Source organism: Pongo pygmaeus, chromosome 7 (assembly GCF_028885625.2).
Source record: "Pongo pygmaeus isolate AG05252 chromosome 7, NHGRI_mPonPyg2-v2.0_pri, whole genome shotgun sequence".
NCBI classification, from domain to species: Eukaryota; Metazoa; Chordata; class Mammalia; order Primates; family Hominidae; genus Pongo; species Pongo pygmaeus.
The window spans coordinates 143,711,194-143,735,887 of record NC_072380.2 but is presented as its reverse complement, the minus strand read 5'-3'; the positions used below and the strand labels follow the sequence as shown (position 1 = coordinate 143,735,887).

Here is a 24,694-nt window from a genome sequence, read left to right as displayed (position 1 = left end):
GCAGGAACAGCAGGGAATCTACAAGCAAATTTCAGGAGTTTGATTCAATACTCTGTAAAGCTCCAGTGAGCAATTTTTTTGTAAGTTTGTTCAGCTGCCTGGGAGATTTGCTTTCCTTAGTTTAGAGAATTCACAATTCTGTGCATATACGGCATTCCCAATGAGCTTCTTTGATAGCTACCTAAGGATTGCAGACTCCAAAATTAATACCTTCACCTACAGTTCCCAATTTGAGATGGATTGTGTCTATGTACTAACAAAACAAAAGGAAAAGAAACATTTTGCCTCACTCAACCCCCACAAAAAAAGTAGCAGACACACTTCTCTTATTCGTCATCTAATTAAGGGCTTAAGGTCCAAATTAAATGCATTTTCTTTCCTGGTTACTGCACTGAAGAAGCTAGGATGAAGAGCAGATGGCTTTACAAAGAAACTTCTCAATTAGCTTGTGTAAATACCTGTGTCCAGAGCTATACAAAACGCTTTTATTTATTTTTGCTAAAGATGTACTTGCTTCACTAATAACCTAACCCCTGCATACTACAAATAGTTTCTAGTGCGTTTTATTTAATAGCATTCACATCTCATCTGCAGCCATCTGGTATTGGAGCAGAAATGGACCTAAGGGAGGCACAGCGTGCCTGAGGTTGATTTCTGTGACCAGGGAAGATTCTTCTAGAAGAGCCAGAGGGCAGCACCCTGAACAAACACAGGACTTGCCCATTGACAGTCTAGCCACAGACCAACTAGCCTGTGCTATGCATTGCATGGGTTCCCCAGTGGTGACGGCAACAGGACACATCAGTAAATGATCACTCCTCTCCTGTCACCGAGATATTCTTCATTGACTCCTGCTCTGAGACCATCTCTAGGGACTGTTACTGCTGAGCAGAGAATATATCACAAGTAACATTCATTGGGTATTTACCAAGTACCAGGCACGATTTCTAAGCTGTCTGCATAAATCAACTGGCAAAAACAGTAATAAAAAGCAGATGTTATTATGAGTCTCACTTTATACTTGGTGAAAGGAGACATGGAGAAACTATTATGAAGCTTTCCCAAAGTCAAACTGTCAGAGAGGGACTGTAATCGGAGCCCACCGTGATGCCATAGCCACTGCTCTTGTCTGTTGACTATGCTGCCTCTGCCAGGAGTACCCAGGACTTGATTTCCCAGGGTTTCGTACGAAGAAGATAATCCCATGCTGTCTTCATTTTCCTTTTGTCAAACTTTGGATGCAGTGGGAGGCATAGAGTGGGAGTTTACAGGAGAGGCTAAGTAGGAAAGGGTTCTAGAGTCATAACAAAATTAAAACAAGGCTTTCTAATACATAGGATTCCAGAATCAGAAAATAGCATTAATATGCAGTTCCTCTGTGCTTGCTGTTAGATATATCAGTTTACTATTCAACCTACAAAAGAGAAAACTGAACCTCTAAGAGGTTAAGTAGAGATCTTAGATCTCAAAATCCAGCTACTGTATTTCATTGACTCTAAGGTGTCATCAACTGTGAGATGCTCTATTTTCTATGCAGCTCTCAGAAAGGAAAAAAAAAAACACCTCAATATGGGTTTCTAAGAGGAAACACACACACATATACACACACACTAATAAACTGGGCTTACACCCTCAGGGTAAGGATATGGGGGGCTCAGGGGCTGGTGGGGCAACCCCCTTAGACAAGGGTAGTGAGGAAACCCATATGCCTATACCCTGGTATTGATTAAATAAAGGGAAGAAGCTCCCCAAGAATTTAAACTCCAAAATGGAATCTGCATAGGTTTGCTGCACGAATTCACACTTTGAATGTGGACCAAAAAAAAAAAAAAATTATCAGATAATTTAATTTAAAATGATCCTGGGTTGATATTGCCACCTGGTGACCACAGAAGCAATTGCAAACCTCCCTGGAAAGAACTCAAGATTTTAGGATTCCCCTGATAATAAGGTGCGTGCTGATTTCAAAGATGTTAAGGTGTACATTTTAAGGAAAATTGAACATTTTTATTAAGAATATATATCTTAGAATTTTTAAAATACATACAATATTTATGATTCTAAAGCCTTTTCTCTTCCCACTGCCCTACCCTTCTTCTTGGGAAGAAGTCTGGACCATAAAAGTATGTTTTCTGAAAGGAAAAATGGAAACGGAAAAATAATTGTTCCTTTGCAATCTTTGTAGGAAAGAAAAGGCTTTATTCTGTTTGAACAATAAGAAGACAAATGAATATAGGAACCCGTTTGCCTTTCCACCTTTATGAGAACACTGAAATATTCAAACACCGAAATGAACAAAGCTCCATTGAAATGTATAGAAATATCATTCAGACATTCCCTGGTCACGTTTGCCTATAATAATTGGCATGCCTATCCACAACATTATGTGAAACAGGACTTTTATATAATTCATGGTATTGCATAAATACTTGTTGAATGAATAAGGAAATGAATAAAGACTCAGTTGAAGAAGGTTAGATAAGACTGCCTCACCCCCTGTAGCTGTTTTCAGGATATTTTCTGTGAACTCTAAGAGCCGAAAGGCATGGGTCAATTTTGATCTGACTCTTTTTAGTGGAGTTTCAGCGGAGAATAAAAGTTCTGTGTACTCCCTGCCATGGAATTTCAAAAGTGGCTCACTCCCTGCTCCCTCACAGGAGTCTTTTGAGTTAAGCTTCAGAACAGTATGCTCATGACTCATGTAGCTTAGCAAACACATCTTTCCTTCTCTAGTCCTTGGATTCTTTATCTGTGAAGTGAGGATGTTGGACAGCTGCTGACCGCTTCAGCAGTTAACGCTATAAATCTATGAATTTCCTATCACCATGGTGGCCATATGTGCTGGTTTGCCCAGGAGAGTAGTAGATGTCTATTTTTACAACGTGAAATTAGTATCACCTCCCTTCACTCTAAAAAATCACCCAGTGTGGATGATATGTAACAGGTCATGTGACCCAAGGCTTGGGCCTCAGCCACGTTAGAATTAGTGACTCAACATCTTCCTTCGCTACCCAGCCAATCATCAGGACTTTCTAAGCAGACCTCTGGATAGGGGAGAGGAGACCTATTGCAGTTGCCAAAGGCCTTCTTCAGCTCTTCCCACATTTCCCAGATGAATCCTTTGCCCTTCTTTAGCCAGGCTAGATATTTCCTAAGTGGGCTTACAGATCTCATGGGCAAGCACAGATCAGAACTATGGTAAAGAGATGTAGAAAACTTAATGTGTCTGTCAGATGCTACCAATCACATTGGTATTTCCTTATTGGATATTTCTTATTGGATATTTTCTTATTAAAAGAAGAATGCATTTTCACCAGTAAAAGCTGATACTAAGTATAAGGCAAAAAGAAAAAAATGAAATCTCTTTGGATCTTTCAACCCAGCATAACCACTGTTACCATTCTGGCATCTGTCATTCTGGTCTTACATGAGTGTGAATCTATAGACTTATGCACACAACCGTATTCGTCCATTTTCATGCTGCTGAAAAAGACAAACCTAAGATGGGGCAATTTACAAAAGAAAGAGGTTTATTGGACTTACAGTTCCACATGGCTGGGGAGGCCTCACAATCATGGCGGAAGGTGAAGGAGGAGCAAGTCACAACTTATGTGGCTGGCAGCAGGCAAACAGGGAGCTTGTGCAGGGAAACTCCCATTTTAAAAACCATTAGATCTCATGAGACCCATTCACTATCACGAGAATAGCATAGGAAAGACCCGCCCCCATGATTCAGTCATCGCCCCACTGGGTCCCTCCCACAACATGTGGGAATTATGAGAGCTACAAGATGAGATTTGGGTGGGGACACAGATCCAAACCATATCAACAATTTTTATAAAAATAGACCATTGTATGCACAGGGCTTCATAGCATAGTGTTAAACATTCTTTGCTTGAGCTTTTTTCCCCATTATTAAATATTCACTTACACAGTAATTTTAGTATTTACATACTATCTCATTGCACATTTAACCATTTCAGGCTTTTAAAAAAAGTTTTTCACTATTATAAATTACAAACTATGTTGTAATGACTATTCTCATAGTTAAATTATGCGCTTTTGCTTATTTATTTTTTAGGATAAAATCCTAGGGGTGGGTGAAAGAGAATTCACATTTAAAAATACTTAATAGTCATTTTGAAATTGCCCTCAAAAATTGTGCTTACACTTTAAAAAACTTGTCAATTTGGTAAGAAATAAAAAGCAGCACCTGCCTGGCATTTCTGTTTTTATTTTTTAAATTATTATTGCAGTAGAAGGTTTGTCAGTACATATTTTGGCCTTTACAGTTCTCCTTTTGTGACTTGCACATTTCTCGTACCTTGATGGTATGATTTACACATTTGTCTTCATCGCCAATCTTTTATTGCAGTGCTCACCTTTGTCTTTTTCATTTGTGAGCCTTCTTTACACACTGAGGAACTTAACCTTTTGTGGGATCGCTTATCTTGGGCCCTTCCATTTTCGGAACACTTACAAGAAGATGATGTTTCTCAGCCTCTGGTCCTCACTTCTCTTCTGGGAAATGGCTCTGAATGAGGCTTAGGATAGGGAAGACAATTAATTACATTTACTTATGGATGTTTCCAAGCCAGAGTAGCCAACCCAAAACCTTTAGTGTCTTAAGAGAGCTTAATAACATAGGAACACTTATTTGGAATTATTTCATTAAGCTAAGTGTTCCAAAAACAATATTATCACCTTATAATAAGGTGACTTCCTCATCTTGAATAAAGATTAAGATATGTTTAATATATACTTCAAAATTGATTGGGTATTTATGCTTTGGATATGGGTATTTTTGTGGGTAAAGTGTTACAATCAAGCCATATCAAGGAAGATTAAAGTTCCTTCCTTCTTTTAATTCTGACATTTTTCCTCTTGATTCTTAATTGTTTTGAGAAAAGGCATCCTTTGTCCTTGTGACAAATTTATGTCCTAAAACTCTGTCTCAGAGCTAATAGTTTTCAAACTTAAGAATCATCTGGGGATCTTGTTTGAAATGCAGGTACCATCCCATCACTCTGCCTCCAAGATTCTGATTTTGCAAGAAGACCTGCATTTTGGTAAATACTCTTTTTTGGATTTTGTTATTCTAGGTTGTTGGCCATCTTTCTCTGTCCTTGATTGAACATGAGACTCGGGCTGGTCACTTGCCCCACATCTTCAGAGATCAGCTTACATCAAAAAGTCCCCGGGTCCTAACTCAAGGGTAATATGGCTTTTAACAAATCTAGAGGGGATGTCTCCATGAGGCTAATAATGGCTTCAGGACCACAGTCTTTGGGATCAACTAGACCTCAGTTCAAGTCTCACTTTGGAAATAGAAGTGGACATAAAGGACAGTTGATTAGTTTACTGATCAATAATGGGTAATGACAAGTTGATATCTTTCTGTCACTCAAAAGGATACCCACACACACGTATAAAATCCTCATTTCGCTCACCAGTATTTAGTCTTTGTTGAAAGACAGAGGAAAGAACATAGACTGGATTCCTGACTTGAACCCAGTACTAGTTGGGTGATACAAAGCAAAGGGCTTGATCTCATTGAAATGAGTATGATTTTCTGCCCCTAGGGGTTGTTGTGAAAATTAAATGGCACAATATTCATATAACAGAACTTTGTATAAATGCAATAGTCTTTCTTTTCCCTTGTCCTTCTAATTAATCCTCTGCCAACCCAAACCTGCACAAGGCAAGACCCTCTTTAAGATAAATCTCACATGGGCCGAGATCTTAATGTGTCTTGTATCCCAGGGTACCAGGGTTCCAACTGTCATTAATCTAAGCAAGTACAGCCTTGTAGCTCATTGGAAGAGGTGCTTCCATCAATCTCCCAGGATCATTGGAGCACAAGCAGTGACCACCTTGGCCTCTGAGATGTGTTTAAATTTGTAGGTGTCATTTGCTTGTCTTTTCTCTAAATGATTTGATTATTCTAAGATCCTTATTATCATTATTTTCCAAAAAAAGATAAGAAGGATTGTTTCTCTCTTCAAGGATGATTGGTGTTTGATCATTCCCAAAGGCCATGCTTTTCTTCTTATGAGGACAAGCTAGCCAAGGATTAGATATTTCACATATGGGTTTCTTTATGCTCCTGCAAAAGATTGTCTTTCTGTCCACACTTCTTGTGATTCCTTGGGAGTCCATCAGGCATGGCTCAGAGTGTTCACTCTAGTGATTCTTGGGAAGTGCCTCCAGCAGAGCTCAGAGCATTCACGCTATTGATTCTTGGGAAGTCCATCAGGAACAGCTCAGAGCATTCAGTATGCTTGGTTTGGATTCTGTTTGTGTCCACTCCATTGGGCATCTTATACTGAGATGATATAGGAAGACATAAAGCCACAGCTTCTGTGCCCTGGGAACTTACACTCTGGCTTGTGATCTGGGAACTTCCCATCCTAAAATTGGGCATGATAATGGCCACTTTGCAAGGTGGTGCAGATGAAATACAGATAATACTTAAGTGCCTTGGAGGCTGCAATGAATTGCAACTGAGGCAGCAATGTGACAAGGAAATTGGCATTTGCTGATCACTTACTACCATATCAGGCCCTATCGTGACTATTTTAAATGTTTTACCTCATTTTACTTAAGTGTCACAACTTCCTTTATGGAGGTACTAATTGTACTATTTGACAGGTAAGGGAGTCTCAGAGAGTTTGAGCAGCTTTTCCAAGGCCCACAGTAATAGAAGGCGGCAGAGTGGGGATTCAAGTAGAGTTCACTGTGTCTCCCAAGCTATTCTACCACTTCTGCCACACCTTGAAAAACCCTGTCTTTCTCCTAAGCACCTGATTTTCATACAGTTTGAAATTCATGAAGGATGCAGCCAGTGGGTTGCAAGGGAGGAGTTATACAGTAATGCATATGGCAAATATAGCGTAGAGACAAAAAAAAAAGTTAAAACCATGAACATTTCTTTTATCCTCTATTCATTCCCCCCTGCCCCACACACACACACAAATATCCACACATGTCACACATGTACACATATATAGACACACACATATACAAACAATCCACCTCATGTTTCTGGCAACAGACACGATCTTGATAAAGGTAGCCTGAAAACAAAGGCAACTCTATCACCCTAGCTATACACGAACGCGTAAGAATCAAATAAGTGAATACATGAACACATGAAACATTTTTTCTCTTAGACCAGTGGGAGAAGGTGTGATGAGTCCTCGAACCACCCTTGAACTGTGTATCCCAAAAAAGGCTGATTAGCTTGAGCAATCAAGGAGGTAGTTTTGTGACAAGATGGCTCAAGAGAAGATAAAGCCAGAAATAGCCACCTAGAATGATCAAACCCGGCCGGGAGTGGTCGCTTATGCCTGTAATCCTAGCATTTTGGGAGGCTGAGGTGGGTGGATCACTTGAGGTCAGGAGTTCAAGACCAGCCTGGCCAACATGGCAAAACCCTGCCCCTACTAAAAATACAAATATTAGCTGGGTGTGGTGGCACACACCTGTAATCCCAGCTACTCGGGAGGCTGAGGCACAAGAATCACTTGAACCTGGGAGGCAGACATTGCAGTGAACTGAGATCGCACCACTGCACTCCAGCCTGGGTGACAGAGCAAGACTCCATCTCAAAAAAAAAAAAGAAAGATCAAATTCATATTAAACAAAACTGAAGTTGAGTGAGCTTCATTTGTTACACACAACTAAGCTTTTGCCAGTTTTATATTATGATAACTATTGTAAATAGTGCTTACTATGAACCAAGTTCTGTGCTGAGTATTTTCAAAAACATTCATTTAATGTTACTTCTTTTTTTGGTTAGCAGCCACATAAAACCAAGGATTTGCCACACAAGAGAATCTTTAGATAATTATTTGTCTCAGTACAATTGGTTCTTAGCTATGTCCAGAATGTCTCTCAGTTTTTTTCTGTCGTTTATAAAGAAAATCAAAGTTAAATGGAGGCTTTAAAAACTTCAAGAAAAATGAATCATAAACTCTAAAATGTTTCTTACTTCATCCCATCAACTTTTATTGGAGTTGTAATGATTAGTATAAAATAATAAAGGAGAAATCTGGGCAAAGAAAAGAAGGCTAAGCGAATGAATTTTCTGATGGGTTACGATGTTGGACTCTGGAATTGGGTAATGAGCAAAACGCTCATTTTTGTCTTGGAGACATTCAGAATTTGTTGAACCACTCCATGTCTTATTTAGATGAACAGAAATAGGAACATGAAGGATGAACCAAATGGTCTCAGCTTTTCTCTTTCATTTTTCTAAATCACATATCTCCTAGTCATTTTCATGATCTTATTATTAAAATAATTTTTAAAGATTCATTCTGTTATAGCATCAGGCTGCTCTTGAGTTTTTACTGCTCTAGTAAGTCCCAACATAGTATGAATATCTTGGCCTCCTCCTTCAGATGTGAAGGACAGGTTTCAAAGAGGCTTAGGGAAGAAATCCATCCCTTAATCAGACAGTAGCCTTATAGGACTCCTTTATTGTCTTGATATTACCTTGCAAAATAACAGCTGTTTCTACCACCCTCTAGGTAGTCAAATGATATCAAGTGCCATTCTGTGTGTATTTTTTAATCAGATCAATTAGCCAGTTCCAGTCCCATAAAGCCAGCATTTTCAGAGTCAGAAGAGCCAATTTCACCTATAATAGTGTAATACAGAATTACAGAATTATGAGGCCATTGACATGACCTGGTCACTGAAGCAATTGTAATGCTTCATGTGTAGACATCATTATCATCTACAACCAGGGACTTCTAGGTAAGGAATATAGCAATAGTTACCACTCTCTTGGCTTCTCCATGGCTGGGGGTGGGGGTGGGGGGCTGGACCAGTGAAGAAAGGAAGAGTTCTTCCTCCCAAGGATGGAAGATGTTGGGGAGGGTGAGCTGGAAGAATGGTGGTTTGGAAGGTTTTTATAAGTTCTTCTTGAAATTCTCATGTGCCCAGTCTAACCCCACTATCAAGGAAGAGCATAACATTAGGAAATGTATTACCAACCTAGGGTCTTCTGTCACCCCTGGGCAGGTGTCCTCCCAGCCTTGCACTTCTGAAGCCCGTCGATCTTAAACGCCTGTTAGCATGTTTCCTTGTGAGTCAACTTAACATGATTAAATCCACATTTGTTCAGAGGCCGGTTTACTTGGGAAGAAATATGTCAGTGAGACATTCTGCACACTCACCTGTCACTCATAGAATTGATCTTAATAACAATTTTATTGGTGTAGGAACCAAGATAAAGAAGATGGCCTATTTTGAAATTTAAAAATTACTGAAAATTAGTCTCATTGCAATTATGCCTTGTATCCAAATGGTGTATTTTATTTATTTATTTCTTTTTTGAGTCAGTGTCTCGCCTTGTCTTCCAGGCTGAAGTGCAGTGGCGCCATCTCCACTCACTGCAACCTCTGCCTCCTGGGTTCAAGTGATTCTCCTGCCTCAGCCTCCCAAGTAGCTGGGACTACAGGTGCATACCACCACACCCAGCTAATTTTTGTATTTTTAGTAGAGACAGGGTTTCACCATGTTGGCCAGGATGGTCTCGAACTCCTGACCCCAGATGACCCACCCACCTCGGCCTCCCAAATCACTGGGATTACAGGCATGAGCCACCGCTCCCAGCCCAAATGGTCTATTTTAAGGATGCTCTATGCTACTGCCGTGCTACAGAATGCATGAATTTAACAACAGAGCAGTGGTTAAATTTTTTCATCCACTAATGCAAAATGAACAGGTTATCCCAGTTGAGAATTTTCTTTTACAAATATATTAGTATATACTAATAAAAGATGTGCTAGAAAATTTTCTTTAATCAAACTAAATTTATCCAAAGATGAAATTGGCTCCCAAGTGAGGAGTTGATTTCCCCCAACACTGGAAATATTCAAGCAGGAGTTAACAGCTTATACCTGAGAGATATTAGTGAGTTAAACTGGCATTAGTAAAGATTGGAGCAAGATGACAAATACAATTCACTCCACCTAGAAGATTCTGTAATCTCACCTACAATCTTTGATACAAAGACAGAGTGGCCAGGCGCAGTGGCTCACGCCTGTGAGCCCAGCACTTTGGAAGGCTGAGGCGAGCAGATCACCTGAGGTTGGGAGTTCGAGACCAGCCTGACCAACATGGAGAAACCCCATCTCTACTAAAAATACAAAAAATTAGCTGGGTGTGATGGCGCATGCCTGTAATCCCAGCTGCGCGGGAGGCTGAGGCAGGAGAATCACTTGAGCCTGCGAGGCAGAGGTTGCGTTGAGCCGAGATCACACCATTGCATTGCAGCCTGGGCAACAAGAGTGAAACTCCGTCTCAAAAAAAAAAAAAAGATAGAGTACAGTTACAGTTTAGGCAATTAACTAGATAATTGTTTTAGTTATAAGCATCTTCTACATCTTGTAGAAATGTAAGAATCTTTCAGTGCCTTTTAGCTTACAGTCAAAATGGAGAGTCTAGGAAAGCACTGCGGTTTTCCTCCCCCTCACCTAGGAAGAGTTCTTAGGACTATCCCAGGCATGGAAACATGGAAGGCTGGAAGCTCTGTCCATCACCTCTGTAAGCGAACTTCCCTGATCATCTCTCTGTGGATAAGAAATCTGAAATAGATTTGTTTTGCATGTGATCAGACTGGGGTTTCCCAGCTTCTTTGTGGTGGATCTAAAAACCCATTGACCCTCATGACTAGGATTTCATTTCTGAATATGTCTTTCAAGATAATTCAGGGCCAGAATCCCCAGACATGAACAAAATGAAACACAAGTTTATCTGCTCCACTTCCTTGGAAGGAATGGGTCTGAACTTCATCAAATCAAATAGGAATTTTCATTTTTGAAATGATTTGTTTATCATTTGAAGATTGTGGTCACTCTCCTTCTGTTGCATTTAAATAGAATCTACTGTCTTTTGTTTTCTTCCCTATTATCAGTTCACCCATCCTGGCCTAAAAAGGGGCTCAGTATTTTGCATTGCATTGTGATGAGGACCCATTCATCAATCAAGAAAATACAGCAGTGGAATTTTATTAAACTAACTTTTAGGCTGTTTCTAATGTCCATTCTTTGCCCATATGCTTTACTTTCATTCTAACCAAGATTTACATAGGCCCAAATTTTTAACACATTCCCTTTCTGTATATCATAAACTGCATCACTGAAATATACCCAAGAAATCTGATCATGCACCTATGAACAAGATAGCCTTACTCTGAAAATAGCAAGGAAGCAGTAGCCAGTGAGTTCCTGCATTCTAGAGCCAAACTCTTTGGATTCTCTATTTGCAATCTGTGAAGGTGTGGTTGCTCAGTTATTCAAATCCTCAGTTTCTTTATCTACAAAGTGAGGATATTATAAACAACACCTTCCTCAAGAGTTGTAATAATTAAATGAGAACATTCATGTAAAGCATGTAGCACAGCACCAGCCTTGCACTAGATATTAGTCATTATTATTCAAATTCCTTATCCTAGATATTGACCTTTTTTTGAATCAACTAAGACCCTAAAGATTGAGAAATAATAATATTCCAAATCCTAATCTAAGATCTCCGAAGAAGTATTTGTAATTTGTTCCAAGTGTCTGAATTTTGCCACCAACTGACTATGACAAGCTCTTTCACATCTCTGATCCTCAAGTTTCTTATCTGAAAAAAAAAATATATATATATACATATGTGTGTGTGTGTGTGTGCGCGTGTGCATGTGTGTGTGTGATTGCCAAGTTCTCTTGTAGACCAAGGGCTCAGTAAATTATAAGGATTCACAGGTCATTTCCAAGAACACTTTTCCTAAGGATCCTAGAAAAGTTAACAATTCTACCCAGTGGTGGGTAATCTTTCAAGAAGCAAGGGGAATAATGAGAGTGGGGTCTTCTTCCAAGTTAAATAAAACACACACACATGAGATCATAATTTCTTTAGAAGAATCTTTTATAACATAGTGGAAAAATGAGTCAACACTTTTGGGGTCACCGCTGAGTGCAAGGTACAATACTGTACAGAGGAATAGAAGACAGCATCCTGCAAGGCAACACCATTGAAAAGGCAAGCTTCACATAGATGAAAGTATAGAAATAAAATAAGTATAATTAATTGATTGACAGTAGGTAACATTTATATAGGGTTACCGTGCAAGGCACTGTTCTAAGCATCTTATATGTATTACCTCATTTCATTCTCCCAGTAACCCTTATGAGATAATTCCTATTATTATATCATTTTCTAGATAAGGAAACAGACATAGAAAGCTTAAAGATTTTGTCCAAGGTTGCATAGGTGTTAGAGCTGGGATTCAAATCCAGTTAATCTAGCTCTTGATTAGTTCATGCTCACAACTGAGATATAAAAGGATAAGTGGGGCCAGGTGAGGACAGAACAGGGATGAGACAAGGAGTCTTTAACTTTGGCAGGCATAAGCACACAACTAACTTAATAAAGCTATGTGCCAGAGTGTTCAGACCTTTACAAGTCAAGAGGAAGTGAAATGAATCACTACTCAATATCACTACTCTATCATTCTGAGCCTATTAGGAATTTTCTTTTCGAAGTCCTGCTCTCCTTGCATTTCCAGAGTAACAATGCACCACATTCTGAAACACAGTATTTTATATTTGATGATGTCAACTTCACAATTATAAGATTCTTCTTTTATGTGGTTATGCTAGGCACTGAAGTTCAAACAGGAAAATAATGCTTCAAACTTATGAACTACATTAACGCCAAACTTATGAACTATATTAATGTTCCCATTTGACAGATAAGAAAAGTAAGATTCAAAGAAATTGACTTTGCTCACAATAAAATAGTGACAGATCTAAAAGCAAAGTAAGTCTTCATACTTTGTCTCCACCCAATTTGCCATCTGAAGAAAATTGAAAATATAATATCTTATGCAACTTTAGTCTGGACAAATGATGATTACGTGACATTTTTTAAGTCATCCGTAAAAAACATTCATAAAAGGAGTCACAGAGACTCAGGCTTGGGATCTATAGGAAAGGATCTTTTCATAGGATCATGGGCCAACAATGGAAAGGAAGCCTTTGCAAAGCAATGAGCTCTCAGGCTCAGGATCTGAGTGTTCAACTTGAGGGTGTTTAGAATCCTGAGATGTCCTGCTTAGGACCAGAGAAAAGAAACCCACTTTCCCAGATAAAGCAGAGAGGGTCATCGGATGATAATCTACAGACATTTGAGGAGACATCAAGGATGTTATGAAAAGGATTTCTGAATTGGGAAGGCAATGGTCAATTGCAACTCCAAGATGCTGTGATGATGATAGTGATGATGACAGGTGGTGGTGATGATGATGATGATGGGTGGACGACATAAAAGAAGAAAAGGGCCAGGCACGGTGACTTATGCCTGTAATCCCAGCACTTTGGGAGGCTAAGGTGGGCAGATCACAAGATCAGGAGTTTGAGACCAGCCTGGCCAACATGGTGAAACCCCATCTCTACTAAAAATACAAAAATTAGCCAGGCATGGTGGTGGGCGCCTGTAACCCCAGCTACTCGGGAGGCTGAGCGGGGAGAATCACTTGAACCTGGGAGACAGAGGTTGCAGTGAGCCGAGATTACACCATTGCACTCCAGCCTGGGTGACAACAGCAAGACTCCATCAAAAAAAAAAAAAAAAAAAAGAAGAAGAAAGAAGAAGAGGAAGAGGAAGAAGAAGAAGAAAAGGAGGAATTTTAGTGTACTGATTAACTACACTAAAATTATTATTCCTGCTGTTTTTAAATTTTCATTATCAAATCTACGCAACCATGCTGGTTTGAAATTAACCAGTAAGCCGGCCGGGTGCAGTGGCTCACACCTGTAATCCCAGCACTTTGGGAGGCCGAGGCAGGTGGATCATGAGGTCAGGATATCGAGACCATCACGGCTAACACAGTGAAACCCCATCTCTACTAAAAATACAAAAAATTAGCCGGGTGTGGTGGCAGGCGCCTGTAGTCCCAGCTACTCGGGAGGCTGAGGCAGGAGAATGGTGTGAACCCGGGAGGCAGAGCTTGCAGTGAACCGAGATCACACCACTGCACTCCAGCCTGGGTGACAGAGCGAGACTCTGTCTAAAAAAAAAAAAAAAGTAAGCCAACAAAGAATAATTAGATCCTCTGTAATTGCTTGTTAAAAGGAATGCAAACATTTATCTTTCTTTGAATTAACTTTGTGGCTAATTAATTTTCAAGCTGCTCTGTGTAGGCCTCTATGATTGTGACCTGTTCTAGGGTAGCACTATTGGTAACTATTAATAATATTAATAATATGGGCTTTCTGTGGTTTTATCAGGGTTGAGGATGGCTTAGAGTGATTCTTCAGAGCCATGTTCCTGGTTTCCCTCCAGATAACAAGCAGGTTGCCAACAAGTGGACAGAGGCCTCAATACTGGAGGGTAGAAAAAGCATTGCCCTGCAAAAGCAATAACCGTGCAGTCTCTGAACAGCATTGTGCTTCATCCAGAGAGCTCAACAACTACAGGATATTCTCCAAACCTTAGCCATGACACTGAGAAGTGGGGTTCAGTCTAAAACCCAGACCACACCAAGAAGTCAGAAAAGAATAAAAATCATGTAACTGTTGATTGCAAACACCATACCAACAACAGATTGGACTGATTTTCTTATTTCTTGACCTGACTGAAACCTTGTCTTGGTATTGTGGACATAGAGCCTAAGATGTTGTGAGACCTCTATTTGCCAGCTTCCTGTATGAAGTAACCATGCAATGCAAATCAGGGATTACAAAGTTCCGAAGTGACACTTAGTTTTCTGTCCCACAAAAATAAAATAACCTGCCTGCTACTAGACCTCTCTCTCATTAAGGTCAAATGTGGGGCTTGATTTAGGCTAATTCTAAGGTCTTTTTCAGTTTTAAAAACCTTCCCACCTTCTGGAGGAAGTAGATATTCCCCAGCTTAGTAACTCCAAGATGGTTCAAGAGACTAAGCAGAAGTAAGGCAAATACACATTGAGCGCTGACCTTCTAGAAGCTTTTAAAGCTAGACAATGAAATTACTGAGTACTCTGGATAATCAAAATAAAGTTACCACCATTCCCCAGGGCTGCCTTGAGCAGACACAGAAGGGCATCAAGCATATTGGTCTATTAGTCTTGGTTTCTCTTCTGTGAAATGAAAGGGCTACACTAGCTGGAGATCTCTTAGGCTATTTTCTATTTTAAGAGCCTGAGAATTTATTTTTAATTAAAAAAAGGAGGCAGAAAGACTTCCTGGTAAAACATTTCTCTGTGTTTCCAAACTTAACACGAAACAGTGCAAGATCCTTAAATGACTTAAGTTTACTCATGAAGAAAGTCAATGTGAATTTGATTTGCTGCATATATGGATGTGCACTCTTCTGTTCTGTTAAAATAATGTTAGTTCAGAGGGAGGGGAAGAACTGGATAAGCTCATGCAAAGTATCCCTCCCATTGTATTTACTCCTGGGCTCTCACTGGAAAGCTGGCAGGAGGGGTGGGGATAATGCTCTGTGAAGGTTTTATTAAGATATGAATTATTCTTAATTTTAAAAAAATCTAATTGCCTTGTTTCTTCTTGATGTTTCCCTCAACCTCAAACACTGCTAAAATTTAATTCTTCCAAAACCCAACTCTGCTGCAAAGTAACTCATTCTCTCTTTTTTTAATTACAGTATTCTCAAATGAGGGATGAAGTGTTCAAGTCAAACTTGGTCTGTGCATTTATCGTTCTTCTATTTATCACGGCAATACAAAGTTTGCTTCCTTCTTCAAGGTAAATATGAAAGAACTAATTGATCTGGTGAAATATCTTTGTGAGATTCCTCACCTGGAGTCAGCCAGCTGACTTTTCAAAGGATCAGAATTTAAAATAACTGAGTCCAGGACCCATACCAAAATGTTTGATAGTATCAATGTCTATTCTGGTTGTCTTACTCTGCTAATAATCTCAAAACTCTGTCCAGACAATAATCTTTTTCCTAATCTTAATAAAAACAACAACCAAAATTAAAATAGGCCCCACTCTTATTTGACATGACACCCATGAATGCAGAAAATAGGTATAAGAACCTCAATCACCATTTACTTGTGCTTTTGTTAGTATAATTCATTCACAGATACAGCATCGTAGCTCCTGGGTCTGCAAAATCAACACTTTAATAATAATGCAAACACCTGTTTGTGGCCAGCCACTGTTCTAAATACTTTACATATAAAAACTTCTGGAATCCCCATGACAACATCATGAGGTAGGTGCCATGATTATCCTCATTTTAAAGAGGAGGGAACTGAGGCTCATAATAGTGAAGTAAATTCCCTAAGATCCCATAGTTCAAGATGTTACTGCCTAGATTCAACCCAGGAAGACTAGCTCTAGAGTCTGGGTTCTTAACCCTCTATTAAACACATATTGTCCAGGTTATAGATGCTCTAGCCAGGATTTGAACCTGGTTCTGGATTAGTCCAATAGCTATGCTCTTTCCTCTCCTCTAAACTATAAGCTAGCTCCTGCCTCTTTTCTCAGCTAAATTGCCTTCTCCCTATACTTACCATGAGATTTCCACTTTCACATGATTAAAAATAATATCAACAAATATTTTTTAAATACTTAATATAGGCTAAGGAACATTATAGCCCCTGAGGATGATACAGTTTTGGAAGAAGAGGTTCTGTAACCTCTAAGACATAATTTAGTAGGTGACAAAGACATTAACAATGGCTCCCAGTTACTGAGCACTTATACATGCCCGGAGAGTACTACATCTTTTCCATGGATTGTCTCAAAAAGCCTCAAAAATAACTGATGAGTGAAGCAGCATTCCAATTCCCATTTGTAGATGAGGATTTATCCCAGGTCACATGTCTTTGTAATATCTGAGCGGAAATTTGAACCCAGAGACCAAGTCTGTGCTTTTAGTTACTAGACTGCTTTGCATCAAAATTAGTGATTCTTTCTGACCACATGATTCAAGGAAAAATTTGCAGAAAAGGTTTTGATTTGACTAAGATGAGAGAGGAAAAAGTAGGAGAGTATTCCATTTGGAAAACTGCTCTGGCAAAGCCATACAAGTAAGAAAAGCCTTGTGTTTATAGAATAGTGATTAAATGTAAGAGCCGATAGCAAAGGGCTTGTGCAAGAATATAGCAGACACTATGGCTGAAAAAGAAGAGAACCAGCAGAAGTTCAATGCTCATAACTATGTTAAAGACTTTGGAATTGATCCTGAGGGTGAGAAGGGGCCCCAGGAGATTTTTAGGAAGATTGTAGCATGATGCTGTGGAACAAAGATGTTCAAGTTAACTAATATGCAAGGGCTGGCCATGCTTGACCTTCCCCCTAATTAGCAGGGGACATTAGAAAGAGAGAGGGGATTCCAGGAAGATGTTGGGACAGATGGTATATTTCTTAATCTCTCAGAATTCTTACAAATCTGACCAACTAGATAGCAAAACCAAAAACCTCATGGACTATATTTATAACAAAAAAAGGTGATAGACCCATACATTCCAATATAGAAATGGGTAGCAACAATCTCCCAATAGCCCCAAAATGTGATATCAGTACCTGTATGGGAGAAAGCAGAAAGAAGTACTGGGCATGTCACACCGGGGAACAAAAGGATCTCAATATAGCCAACAGATATGCACTGAGAAGTGTTGTGAGCCAAACTAAGAAAGCAAATGAAAGTGGGAAGGAGTTTGCCCAATCCAATAACATTTTGAAAGGCCTGAAGAGCTGGAACCATCAAGACACTATGAACTCATGAAACTGATCATCTAATCTCCCTCCCATGATAAAGCCCTGAAAGGAACTGTGTGACTGAAATCAAAATCACTTACAATAAGGGCTATACAGGTTAAAGTGGGAAGGAATTCTAGCTATCATGTTTTGAAACACTCCATGAAAGCAACCAAAGAGAAAGCTCTATAGAGTTAAAAAAATAAATAAACAATCCTGAACCATGCTTTTTCTAAAAGTTCAGGGAAGTGTTTTACACAAAAATGAGCAACAAAATATATTGATGGCAATCCTATACTAAGCTATTATAAAAAATAAGAGAATAACAAGTAGAATAATCTTCTTATAGTCATTGAAAGCGCTCCAGAAAGACATGCCCACAAAATATATCAAAACTTTAACCTATTCTTTTAAAAGAAGCTGAAACACTTAATGTGGTTCAAGACATGAAATAACAACCTAACCAAAATTAGAAAAACTTAGAAATTTGGAAAGACAGCTCAAGAAATAAATAAAAATTTTAAAATATATATGTTTCAGAAGTGAAGACAGTGAAAGAGAACATACAGCACATAAACGCAGCAAAAATTACTTAAGAAATATAGAAAGTGAAAGAAAGAACATCATTTTTTAAGTCAAAAAGAAAATTTAAAAGATTGACAGAGCCTTCTTCCCCACACCTTAACGTCACACCAACAAGGACCCTGTATACTGACCATGGATACTAACAGCTGAAAGAACTGCAAGACGCAGATTCTTTCTGAGAAAGAGTACTTAGGGAAGCCCATATCAAGAGAGGAAACTAATACACTAGAGGAATTTGAAGCTACTGGAACATACAACTATAGCAAGTCTTAACCATAGCTTAACTCCCAGCCAGTGTGATATAAATCCTCACAGAAAATATCTATTTACTTCAGTTTCCATTACCTGATACAATATGAACAGTTTTCAACAGAAAATTAGAAGGCACACCAAAAAAAAGAAGAGGCAAAGCAATCATCAGAATCAAACTCAGATATAACAGTGTTAAAATTATCATACAGGGAATTTTTAATAACTATTATTAATATATTAAAGGTTCTAATAGAAGTAGACAATGTGCAAGAAAAAATGGGCAATATAAACAGAGAGATGGAAACTCTGAGAAAATCAAAGGAAATAAAAGGAAAGGATAAAAATTTTAAAATACCTAACAGAAATAATGAATGCCTTCAATGGGCTCAATAGTAGGCTCAGAAAGGCCAAGGAAATAATCAGTAAGCTTGAAGACAGGTCAATAGAAACTTCCCTAACTGAAGCGCAAAGACAAAAGTGAATGGGGGTTGGGCAGGGGACATGGGTCAAAGCATCCAAGAACTCTGGGATGATTTCAAAAGAAGAAACAGACACATAATTAGATTACCAAAAGGAGAAGAAAGGAGAGCTAAGCAAAATAAATATTTAAAGTAATAATGGCTAAGAATGTTCCAAAATTAATAATAGACAACAAACCACAGAATCACAGAAACACAGAATTTTAAAGGTTAAATACTTTGGTTAAATAAAAATAACCAACCACGATAAACATCAAAAAAAGATATTGTATTCAGACTGCAGAAAATGCAAGACAAAGGGAAAATCTTAAAGGATACCACAGTGAAGGACATCATCTTACCAGAAGGAAGGACACTGCCTTACCTGTAGAGGAACAAGGATAAGAATTACATCAGACTTTTTGTCAGAAACCAAGTAAGCAAGAAGAGCGTGGAGTCAAGTATTTAAAGTATTAAAAGAAAAACCATCAACCTAGAATTCTATATCCTTTATAAGTAGAGAAAAAACACTTTCTCAGAAAAACAAAAACTACATTTTTAGCCAACATTCCCTGTAAGAAATGTGAAAAATTTCTTCAAACAGCAGGAAGATAATATAGATCAGAAACTTGGATCTCCATAAAGAAAGAGCATCAGAGAAAAAAAAATGAAGTTAAGTAAAATGTTTTTATCTTAATCTTAATTGATCTAAAACATTATTTTTTGTTTAAAGCAACAATATTAACAATGTATTTGGTGGTTATAAATATGGATAAAAGTGAGATGAACAATAGAAATGTCACAAGGGACATAAGGAAGGAATTGGGAATGCTTTATTTTAAGGTAACTGCATTACACATGAAGTAGTATGAAGGCTGAGTTACATTAATTTAAAATGCATATTTTAAGCTCTTGAGCAAACACTAAAAAAAGTTTTTTAAAAAGAGAAATATAATTGATATGCTAAGAAAAAATAAAATTAAATCACATAAAATGCTCAATCAAAATCAGAGAGAATGTTAAACAAGGTGAACAAACAAAGAATAAATGCAAAGATAGTTACAAAGATGATGGATGTTAAACCAAGCATAAAAATATTACTTTTTGATGTTAATGGTCTCAATATACCAATTACAAAGCACAGCTTGTCAGAGTAGATAAAAAAAAAAGGCCCCAATAGATGTTGTATACAAGAAGCCCACTATAGGTATAGACTGAAATAAGTTAAAGAAATGAAGAAATATACCATGCTAACATTAATGAAAAAAAACTTAAGTAGCTATATTAATTTCACACCAAATAGACTCAGAACAAGGAAAATTATCAGAGATAAAAATGGAAATTACGTAGTGATTAAAAAATCAATTCTCTAAGACGAACTAGCAATATGAACATTTGTGCTTAACAAGAGAATGGCAACTACATAAGGCAAAAACTGATAGAACTGAAAAGAAAAATAAATAAACCCACCATTATAGAGACTTCAACATCCCTCTGTCAGTAATTAATACATCATGTAGAAAGGAAATCATTAGAGATATAGATAACCTGAACTTACCTAATCAATATTAATAGACTATTCCACCCAATGGAAGAATACAGATTCTTCTCAAGCTCACATGGAACAGTAACCAAGGTAGACCCCATTCTGGGCCATAATACACCTTCATAAATTTAAAAGAAGAAAAATAACACAAAGTATGTTCTCAGATCATAGTAGAGTTAAACTAAAATTCAATAATAGAAAGGTAGCTAGAAAATCCCAAAACACTTGGAGATTAAATAACACACTCTTCAATCACACATGAGCGAAAGATTTCAAGAGACATTTAAAAATATTTTGGGCCAGGCGCGGTGGCTCACGCCTGCAATCCCAGCACTTTGGGAGGCCGAGGCGGGCAGATCACGAGGTCAGGAGACCGAGACCATCCTGGCTAACACGGTGAAACCCCGTCTCTACTAAAAAATACAAAAAATTAGCCGGGCGTGGTGGCCGGCGTCTGTAGTCCCAACTACCCGTGAGGCTGAGGCAGGAGAATGGTGTGAACCTGGGAGGCGGAGCTTGCAGTGAGCCAAGATTGCGCCACTACACTCCAGCCTGGGAGAGAGCGAGACTCTGTCTAAAAAAAAAAAAAAATTTTAACTAAATGAAAATGGAAACACAACTTACCAAATTTGTGGGATGCCATGAAAACAGTGCTTAGAGGAAAATTTACATTAAATGCTTATATTATAAAAGAAAAGAGATCTAAAATTAATAACAATCTAAGCTTCTACCTTGGGAAACTACAGAACAAAAAGCAATTTAATCTTGTAACAAAAAGGAGAAAATAAATTTAACAAAATTTGTACAAGAAATCTTTAAAACACTGATGAAATAAATCAAAGATGTAAATAAATGAAGAGATATTCTGTCTTCATGGATTGGAAGACTTGATATTGTTAAGATGTTAATTTTTCCCAACTTGATCTATAGGTCAATGCATTGTCAGTCAAAACTTCAGCAAGCTATTTTATAATATCAACAAACCAATGCTAAAGGTTGTATGAAAAGATAAAGAATATGGCATAGCCAACACAATACCATAAAAGAATAACAACAAAGCTAGAGGAGTCATACTACCTGCTTTCAAAACTTACTATAAAGCTACAGTATGATGCTAAAGAAAGAACAAACACATCGCTCAATAGAACAGAAAGAAAAGCTCCAAAAATACACCCACACAAATATAATCAATTGATTTGTAGCAAAGATGTTAAGAAAATTCCATGGAGAAAGGATATTCTTTTTAACTAATGGTACTGGTAAAATTGGATGCCCAATTCTCAGCAAACTAATACAGTAACAGAAAACCAGACACCGCATGTTCTCACTCATAAGTGGGAGTTGAACAATGAGAACACATAGGCACAGGGAGGGACACATCACACACCGGGGCCTGTTGGGGTTGGGGGGCAAGGAAAGGGAGAGCTTTAGGACAAATACCTAATGCATGCGGGGCTTAAAACCTAGATGACGGATTGATAGGTGCCCCAAACCACCATGGCACGTGTATACCTATGTAACAAACCTGCACGTTCTGCACATGTATCCCAGAACTTAAAGTAAAATAAAAAAATAAATTAAAAAATTGGGTATCCATATGCAAAAACTTGAACCTATACACAGACCTTAAACCTTCACAAAAACTAACACAAAATGGTTTATATACCTAAATGCAAAACTATAAAATTTCTGGAAGAAAACACAAATAAAATTTTGGTTTTGAATTTGGTGATGAGTTTTAAGACACACCACCAAAATTATGATCCATGAAAGAAAAAAATTATAAGTTGGACTTTACTGAAATTTAAAATGTCTGATCTGTGGAAGATGCTGTTTTGAGAATGAAAACACAAACCACAGACCAGAAGAAAATATTTGTAAAACATGTGTCTGGGAAAAGATTTGCACCCAAAATATTCAAAGAACTCCTAAAACTCAACAATTAGAAAACAACTGAATTTTTTAAATGGACAAAAGATTTAAACAAACAACTCACCAAACAAGATATACAGATACCAAATAGGCATGTGAAAAATGCTCAACATCATTGGCCATAAGGGAAATTTAAATTAAAACAATGACCTACCACTACATGCCTAGTACAATGATTAATATATAAATAAATACATAAGTAAGTAAATAAATAACTGTCAATACCATTTGCTGGAGAAAACAACAACAACAACAACAAAAACTCTGTGGCATATCTGGACAATGAAGTAAGATTCCATTATAAGAAGGAATAAGATATCAGCCACACAAAGACATCAATGAACCTTAAATGCATATTCCCAAGTGAAAGAAACCGTCTGAAAGGCTTTATACATATTATTCCATTTATACAATGTTCTGGAAAAGACAAAACTATAGAAATGGTAAATAGATTATTAGGTGAGAGGAGCTTGGGGAATGAGGGAAAGGAGAATTAAAGAGATGAAGTCCAGCATGTTTTTTAGGGTAGTGCATTCAGTATACTGTAATGGTATATACCTGACACTATGCATTTATCAAAACCTATAAAACTTTACAGCACAGAGAATGAACTTTAATATATACAGGCTTTAAAACATTTTATTTAGGAGTTTAGGGGATCCCATAATGGAATTAGACTGTGACAGAAGAATCTAACTGTATTAAAAGTGTATGAAGCAACCTCCCTGAAGGGGATGAGGTGGGTAAAATGGTGTACTAAGTAGCTTTGAAAATGAGAGAAGTTTGTAGGATTAAAGGCAAGAGAAACTGCACTTAAGCACTGTGCTCTAGTTGATATAGGAATTTCCCATTGAGGCATGGGTTAAGAATTTGCAACACCTATATATGTATACTGGGACTAAACAATTGTGTAAGTGGATGGCAGATGGTGGGAGTCAGTTTTCTCATTGTTGGAATGGAAGTTTACATGCAAGCGAAGGGAGAAAGTTAGAAATATCACTGTGGTAATGGATTAGAGTTGGAGACATCCATATGAACTCATGTGTAGCTTAATATAGATAGAGATGGTTACATGTAGGAATATTTATAGATATGTTTATATGCACAGGTTAGAATATATACATACATTTCCTTCCTCTGTCAGTGGAGAGGGCCTGGAAGCAATGACACCTCAGTGGTAATGAGCACATCTACCACTCACATCTTGGTTTCTAATGCTGATATTCAATAAAAGGAACCAGGGCTCCTTGGAGAACTGTCTGATTCTAACAGTGGGACAGGAAATATACAAGATTAGCCTTGGCTATCTTGTAGGGCCAGAAAATAAGAATGTGCTAAAACATACATACATACACATGCATACACAAACACACACACACACACACACATATACATGATAATGGGAGTATTTCAAAGGGACACAGGAGCCAACAAAAGAGCCCCCAAGGGCCAAAGCTGGAATAAATTGAGCAACAAAATAAACAATGTAGTATTTATTTATAATCTACAATATAAAATAAATATCCACCAGTTCATACTAATATAAATTAATGATATGTCTCCCATGCAGAGAAAGTCTACATATTTTATGAAGATAATCCATCCTCAGTGAGGAGGAATTTAACTCCCCACTCCTTAAGTATGGGCAACAGCAAAAGTGACTTTCTTTCAAAGAGTAAACTATGTACAGTGGGCAAATATGGAGAAACCTTATAAATACTACCTCAACCAGGGCATAAAGGTTAATACCAACAGTGATAAGTTATGTTAATGGGATCTAGTAAGTATGGCACATAACCTCTGTTATCTTCCTCCCCAAACCCATAATATAATCATGAAGAAAATTTTAGACAAATCTCAATTGAGGGACAGTCTACAAAACACCTCACCAGTATTCCTCAAACCTGTCAAAGTCATTTAAAACAAGGGAAGTCTGAGAAAATGTCACAGCAAGGAGGCACCTAAGGAGACATAACAACTAAATGGAAGATGATATCCTGGACTGGAGAAACACCTATGGGAAGATTTAGAAAGAATGAGCAACTCAGCATCTATTAGCATACCTCAGGGCTAGATTACGGTCTTGAAGTAATATATCTGTTTTTTAAAAAAAAATTTTTGGAGATATGGCTAATTTTAGGGCTGGAACAGGAAATATGCTAGACGAGCCTAGAACATCTTGTCCTACAAGAAAGCAAGGATGCCAT

The 24,694-nt window shown here is 37.9% G+C and overlaps 1 protein-coding gene across 3 annotated transcripts in view; it reads left to right on the top strand.

Annotated features, from left to right (window-relative positions):
• Positions 1–24,694, top strand: part of ADCY8 (adenylate cyclase 8) — a 260,213-nt gene that overhangs the window by 162,173 nt on the left and 73,346 nt on the right. For all 3 annotated transcript variants that reach the window (XM_054499607.2, XM_054499609.2, XM_054499608.2), the window contains one exon: positions 15,649–15,749. In XM_054499607.2, the coding sequence (XP_054355582.1) occupies positions 15,649–15,749 (101 nt within the window). The remainder of the gene's footprint in view (positions 1–15,648; positions 15,750–24,694) is intronic.